The sequence below is a fragment of the Phaethon lepturus genome, unplaced genomic scaffold, assembly GCF_000687285.1.
Source record: "Phaethon lepturus isolate BGI_N335 unplaced genomic scaffold, ASM68728v1 scaffold1789, whole genome shotgun sequence".
Taxonomy (NCBI): Eukaryota; Metazoa; Chordata; class Aves; order Phaethontiformes; family Phaethontidae; genus Phaethon; species Phaethon lepturus.
This window is the reverse complement of record NW_010562582.1, coordinates 92281-99945: the sequence shown is the minus strand read 5'-3', so window position 1 is coordinate 99945 and position 7665 is coordinate 92281. Positions and strand designations below refer to the sequence as shown.

The window sequence follows — 7665 nt, the reverse complement described above, 5'->3', positions numbered from 1 at the left end:
CCTGCTGATTTTAGTGTAGGACTTCAGAAATAAGTTGCTGGTGACCTTAGAAATGTGAGCTCTGATTAACAAATACAACAGCTCTATTCACAGAATGATTGACATAACCTTCTATCTGCAATTATGTATTAAGTTATGTATGAGAATAGTAGGGCAGAACTCTCAAGTCCTGAGTTTTGGTGAACTGAATGATTGTGAGTACCACTGAAGTTTTATTTATTTATTTATGTAGGCTGACCGATGTGAAGATTCTCATGTGAATGATGAGCTTGCTGACAATGATGCCAGGGTAAGATCATACTTGCACTCCACAGAGCTTCTTCATCTGACTTACTTGAGATTACAAACTCTGGCTGTGCATGTTCTACCTGAATCTTGTGCATTGCAGACCTAACAGAGATTTGTATGTTATGTAGCAATCTTTTCTGAGGGGATACTATTTTATGTAAGCTTCACTATGTGAAGGGAAGTAGATCTTCACCCTAATATCTAGCTTCAGAAAAATGTCTGCAAGACCTCTTCTAGTTCATGTAAAGTATGCAGACCATTTGAAGTAGGGGTCAACAACTGGAGAAATTAGACACAAACTTACTTCTGTTTATAACACTGTTCTTGAATTGAGGGACAAGGATGTGCTTAAGTATGTGCAGAACCAGCTACCATACCCTGACCAGTGTGAACACTGCAGCATGTTAGCTGTAGCTATTGCTTTACAGTGATGAACTCCGAAGAATATTAGGTAAACCTCACAATCATTTTCTGAATAATTCTAAAATAAGCAACTGATCTTTCCCTTATTTCTTCCATTATCAGCGTGACAATTTTTGTTAAAATCATGGTAAAACTTAGCAGTCTTTCCTGAGCTTTCAGCTGTAAAATCTTACATCCCTGTCACAATTTACATGTAGACTGACTTTACACTGATTTTTCAAAAATCCAACCAAGAAAAGACATTGATCAGTACTGTTTTCTGTTTGGGTTTTACTATACTGGTCTTAACTTTACTACTTTCTTTTCTTTATGACAGGCCTTGTATGAAGCAGGAGAGAAAAGGAAAGGAACAGATATTAACGTGTTTGTTACTGTTCTTACGGCAAGAAGCTATCCACATCTCCGAAGGGGTAGGTTGGATGAAACTTTGTGCTTCACAGGAATTGTGTTTTGAACACAGCCTGCTAATGAACTCAGAAAAGATGTAGATTATGAAGATGTGACTCTGACTGCTACGAAGATCTTTGTGATTGGACACATGCTTGCTGACTAAGGGTGCATTTGACAGCTTGGCTGTTTTTTCTGTACTAGTGATGAGCAATATTGTTTAGGTTGTTTACAGAACTATTACCATGAAGTCTCACATGGCGAGCGATCACAAGGCCAAGGGATCAGTGTGGCAGGGGTTATAAATGGTCCTCAGCATGGTCTTGCTCTTCAGCCGGTTTACCAGGGTTAGAGGGATATCACTTAGTGTCACAGGCTCCAGTGGAGTCACTGGACCACCTCTATACCTACCAATGGGAACATGAACCCTACCATGGTAACAAAGTGCTATTCCTTATGCTGACTCCATTATCCCATGCAGTAACACTGCTTTCTATACTGAGCTGGCTGAAGAAAACGAGAAAGGTGGCCTACCATCAGTCATGTATGTGCACTGCTGCAGCAGTGAGGGCAGAACAAGGCAGAGGCAATGCTGGGAGAATACTGTATTTTCATGACTATTCACTGAGTTTTATTCTCTTATTTAGTCTTTCAGAAGTACACCAAATATAGCAAGCATGACATGAACAAGGTACTGGATTTGGAGCTGAAAGGTGATATTGAGAACTGCCTGACTGTCCTTGGTAAGTGGTTCTGCAAGTTGTAACCTACTATATATACTGACCGTGTGAAAGTGTACTTTTTACTTCCTGCTACGATAGGAAGCTCTGCGCTTACCCTGCGTGTGTTGAGAAACTTGCTAAATAATATTTTGGAAAATCTCGTCTGATCATAGTGATTTAATTCAGTTATTTAAAGTCAGTTAAAGTTGATGAATGAGTAGAAATACCTCTCCTGATAATCAGAAGGGTCTTTTAAGGACAACAGATGTGTCATCAACATAGGAAGATCTTTACAGGAAGTCAATATCCCAAAAAGAGCTGTCAGAACAGGCACAATATGTATCAAAAATCCACTTGTTTTGAACCTGTCTTCAAAAAAACCCCAAACCAGACACACTTTTCTCAAAATTCTGGTTTTCAAAGACATTTCTAATATATGATTATTAAAAATATAAGAAATTTCCTTCTACAGTTTTATTCAAGAAAATATTCTTATAAGCTTTGTGATAAAGGTGTATATTAAGACCCTTAGCATTACTGTTCCTCATGAACAGTAACGTAAGGCATTGACTCACTTAAATCACCCTTATCAGTGGGCAAAGGATGGAATCAGAAGCCAGACACCCATCTTATTCTCACCTTTTGTATCAAAGTTAAGTGTACTTTAGATAAAGGAATGGGTCCCATCAGGTCCTTCTTAATATCAGAAGTGGAGGGCAAGTACTTACTATAACTTATTTTACAAAACAACAGTTCTTAACCTGTAGCTCTGCTGTAGAAGACAGAAATGCTTTCACATTTTTCTTCTTGGAAAGTGCAACATCTTTCTTAATTATTTGGCAGTAAACTAGGGACGACAGATATGTAACTGTTCTCCCCTGACTGAATTACTGCCTGAATAGGTACAGGAAAGGAACGGCTACTTCTCCCATATTTTGAAGACAGGTAACAAAGAAGTAGGTAAATAGGATATGCTGGTAGGAAAACTGAGACTGCTTTTAAAGTGTTTTCTTTCCAAACTTTTGCCTTTTTTTACTTGTTACGTGTATAACAGATGGGACCTTATCTCATTGTTTCATTACAGTGAAGTGTGCCACAAGCAAGCCAGCTTTCTTTGCTGAAAAACTCCACTTGGCGATGAAGGTAAGCTTAAAGAAAGAATTTCTCTTTCTAAACATAGGGTGCTTTGCAAGCTGAAAAATAACAAGCTAGCTAGAGCTCTCAGCCCTTTGTGTGATAAAAAAGGACTGCAGAAGGGAATTCAATGTATTTCTCTCTCTCCTTCTGTTCTTTTCTTTGAAGCCTCTGAGTGTCTTTCCATAGGAGGAGCTGCCTGTTTGCTATAGTGTGTTCAGGAAGGCATCTGTCCATCCTCACATATATCTTTTACTCTAGACAGTGACAGAAAGCTAATGGGAACTTCTCTTATTTATGAAACCACAAAAATATTAGTGAAAATTAATATGAAAGCAATTACACATCTCCACAAGAACCTTGTAGAAGCCTAATCTTTGACAAGACATCCATAGTCCTTCTGGCAAATTTGGAACCTGGGTTGAGTGAGGCAGCTGGAGATCTTGAAAGTCTAGTATGCAGGTATTTTTATAAGTCCTGTGACTTGTTTAGGAGCAGAATGTGAAAAATTGAGTGAATCGTTATGAAAATATAGTTCATTGCACTCTTAAAAAAACAATTTAAAAAGGCAGTGAAGTCTAGGTTGTCTCCGGTGTCTAGCAAGCACAGTGAAGGGCATGCCTCTTTTCAGGAAACAACTGAAAGAGATGTGTAAAAAGGAAATCCAGGGTGGAGGTACCCTGTCAGTGGAACAGAAGAGGGATATGATAGGACACCCTCATGAGAGATGTTAAAGGAATAGGTTGTGGGTTCTATACACCCAGAAAGAAGTCTGATGGATTAACACACAGAACCTTGATTTAAGATGTTTTAAAGGCTTAAATTGCCTCTTTTTTCTTTTTTCCTTCTTTTTTCCTTCTTTTTTCTTTCCTTTTTTTTTTTTCTCTTTTTTGATTTTTTCTTTTTTTTTTTTTCTTTTAACAGGGCTTTGGGACACGGCACAAAGAGCTTATCAGAATCATGGTTTCACGCCATGAAGTGGATATGAATGAAATCAAAGGTTATTACAAGAGATTGTACGGCATCTCTCTCCGCCAAGCCATTATGGTAGGTTTTCTCTCAGGTGACATATGAAATGCAAAACAACGGAATTATTTTGGAAGTTTAGTAAGGATTTGTTAACTCTTCTGCTCCTCGGTTACCAGTTCATCCTGAGTAATGCATTGTAGCTGAGTAACACATGTTCCTAACGTTCCACATGCTGGTAGAACTAATTCATTTTCTGGGGCAATGTTTTTTGTCACGAAAGCTGTAGCAATTTGTTAGTAGTGGTACGTATCTCAGGATATCATCTTACAATAGAAGCCAAGAGTTGAATGGAGAGTAAAGTATCCCCAAGTTCCTGTGCTTGGGAAGACATAAAATACATTGTCAGGAGGCTGGAGATGATTGCACTGACAGCTGTATGGAAGATATTTGATGCAATTGGCTATTGGTTTTCAACATTTGAGTACTCCTGCAAACACCTTGTTAACTTGACATTTATTTGGCCGGCTTTCCACATGACTTGAATAAAATACCTTCTTAAAGGGGACAACCACCCAATGTATTTTCTAGAAAACAGTCCCCAGAGGGACTTGAAGAAACCTAAACTTGCAAAGCAGCTTTGTGGAGGCTAGTAGACAACACTAAAAAAGAAAGTCTTGATTGGAGTAGAGTCATAGAATCACAGAATTATAGAATAGTTTGGGTTGGAAGGGACCTTTAAAGGTCGTCTAGTCCAAACTCCTGCAATGAGCAGGGACATCTTGAACCAGGTCAGATTGCTCAGAGCCCCATCCAACCTGACCTGGAATGTTTCTAGGCATGGGGCATCTACCACCTCTTTGGGCAGCCTGTGACAGTGTTTCACCACTCTCATTGTGAAAAATGTCCTCCTTGTATCTAGTCTACATCTGCCCTCTTTTAGTTTTAAACCACTACCCCTTGTCCTATTGCAACAGTCCCTGCTAAAAAGTCCATCCCCGTCTTTCTTATAAGCCCCCTTTAAGTGCTGAAAGGTGGCAATAAGGTCTCTCCAGAGCCTTCTCTTCTCCAGGATGAACAACCCCAACTCTCTCAGCCTGTCATTACAGGAGAGATGTTCCACGCCTCTGGTCATTTTTGTGGCCTCCTCTGGACCCACTCCAACAGCTCAATATCTTTCCTGTGCTGAGGGCTCCAGAGCTGGACGCGGGACTCCAGGTGGGGTCTCACCAGAGCGTCTGAGAGAGGCAGAATCTTCTCCCTCGGCCTGCTGGCCATGCTTCCTTTGATGCAGCTGAGGGTACGATTGGCCTTCTGGGCTGCGAGCACATATTGGTGGCTCACGTCCAGCGTTTCATCCACCAGTACCCCCAAGTCCTCATCAGCAGGGCTGCTCTCAATCCCTTCATCCCCCAGCCTGTATTGATACTGGGGTTGCCCTGACCTAGGTGCAGGACCATGCACTTGGCCTTGCCAAACCACATTGGGCCCATTCCTCGAGCTTGTCCAAGTCCCTCTGGATCATGTTCCAAAGTGATGATTGTATCCAAATGGCTTGAGGAGTAGCCTGGATGCACTAAATAATTCATATCTCTCTGCAAAGTAGATTAAAACTTCACAAAACATAAAATGTAATAATTACAGTACATACTTAATGCATATTATCCACTTTTTCTAAACTGAATAAGCAATCCTATGGTGAATTGAATATCACTGAACTATTAGCCTGTGTTTCAGATAATCCTAGATACAATGTGTATAGTGTTTTAATATTAATGAACATTGGGCATCACTGGTCAAGGAATGCATTTTCACTTTATCTGAGAAGAAAAGCTTGAGCTCCTGGGCAGATAGAAATCTTCTAAATATGCCTTATTTATGCCATGAGACCTTCCAGAATTTTTATGGGCCTTGCCTATCTCTGCTCCACTCTGGAAATGCATATATTTATTTCTAGGTCATACAAATAACTTCGGTGAGGCTACTCAGTTCAAGCTCAGTCTGTGGCTAACACATATGTGTTATCAAGATATTAATTTACTTAGGTGAAGGATTGATGTTTGGTACATATATATTGAATGCTTACTGAAATTTATTTCACTTGAGACCATTATCCTAACAATTGTGGTTTTTATGCTTAAATTGACAGGATGAACTCAAAGGGGATTATGAAAACATCCTGGTGGCTTTATGTGGAAGTGATAACTAAGTTTCTTGTTCCTGCAATGCACTCAAGCCCTTTTTCTGAAGTTCTTTGTATTTGCCTCAGCTGTCTATATAAAATACAGGCTTTACACAGTGAGGTTTCTCTGGAATGGTACTTATTCCATATGTGTTATGTTGAAAACCTGTAACCTGGAATGTATTTTTTCAGTATCTTTATTTTGCATGGCATTCGTGTCTTTTGTTGCCATTATTTATCCAAAGACAAAGACTACCCCCAAGTTTCTATTTTCTTGATTAATCATGAAGAAGAAAAAGGTTTCATTTATGCAAAACAAATAAACTGTGGAGCTTTTTGTCTTTTGTTGCTTTTCTGCATTTAATTTCAAGTTGTTTGTGTGTAGTGCATGAGAAAAAAATCAATAAATAATCAAAAAAGAATGTAGCAATGTCACACAGTATAGCTGAGCCTATACCCTTCCATTTCACTTCAGCTGCAGTTTATGTAAGCCAGGTGTAAGAAAAATAACTAAAGAAAACTTACTAAAAATTTTAACAACATAAAAAAGCTATCTCTGTCTTGTTCTTTTTCATTTAAGTTCTGGAGTAAATAAGCCTGTTATGTTTTGTGCATAGGGAAAAAAAAAGAAAAAAAAAAGAGAATTGAAAAAAACTCTTCATAGCCCATGTATGACTTTTATTTTTTTACCTGATGAGTTGTGTAAATTTTTTATATTATCTCCAAAGTGAAAAAACTACTATCACTACCACTATTTTGGACAGAGTTCATGCTTGGCATTAGAGTCCTGATTGTGCCAGATGCTGTACAAATGAGTTACTATAGCACTTGTGCACTGGTGGAATTAAGCATTACTTGTTGTTTCCTCATTACATGCAAACACTGCTGGTCTTTGTTATGGTGGCCTCCCATTACTCGATTGAACAACAGCATGCTAAACTATTGGGAAATCAAAGGTCATCTTAGCAAATTTGTGTTAAACTTTGCAGGCGCCTCTGCTTTAAATTGGGATGGTCTAGGATAATCCCCAATAATTTTCCAAGATATAGATCCCACCCTATCATAATTTACTTTGGTGGTAGTCCTTATTGTCCTGATAGGATAAATGGAAGAGAGAGATTCCAACCAAAAGAAGTTTATGGGACATATACATGATAGTCATCAACTAAAACAGAAAAACAAATGAACAAGCAGACATATGCACACAGATCATGTACTGGGGGATCTGTTTGATCAAATGACAAGCTTCAGAGGAAACAAAACCAAACCACTTTGTATGTTTTGAGTGTGGCACTAGCAAAAGGTGCATTTTCTTAAGAGGTAGATGTCAGCAGGATGCAATTCCCTAAATCCTTTAGTCCATATAAGGATGAGTTGAAAAGGTTGATTGTGACAGCAAAAGTTGGTTGGAAGGAAAGTGTAACTTTACTGAATATGAAATGAAGACAGTATCTTGAATCTTTACCAGACACCCCCCACACACTTCCTTCTCACTAAAAATGCCTAGAAGGGAATGATTACTTGCAGCTGTGGTTTCCTTTTGAACTTGTGGTGTTAACCATA

General features: G+C 38.9%; 1 protein-coding gene across 1 annotated transcript in view; it reads left to right on the top strand.

Moving 5' to 3' along the window:
• ANXA1 (annexin A1) overlaps positions 1-6250 on the top strand; it is a gene marked incomplete at its 5' end in the record, with an annotated part of 18229 nt that extends 11979 nt beyond the window's left edge. The window contains 6 exons of the mRNA XM_010294297.1: positions 233-289; positions 1028-1121; positions 1746-1841; positions 2905-2963; positions 3879-4001; positions 6070-6250. Of these exons, the coding sequence (XP_010292599.1) occupies positions 233-289; positions 1028-1121; positions 1746-1841; positions 2905-2963; positions 3879-4001; positions 6070-6129 (489 nt within the window). The remainder of the gene's footprint in view (positions 1-232; positions 290-1027; positions 1122-1745; positions 1842-2904; positions 2964-3878; positions 4002-6069) is intronic.
• Between the last annotated feature and the right edge of the window lie 1415 nt (positions 6251-7665).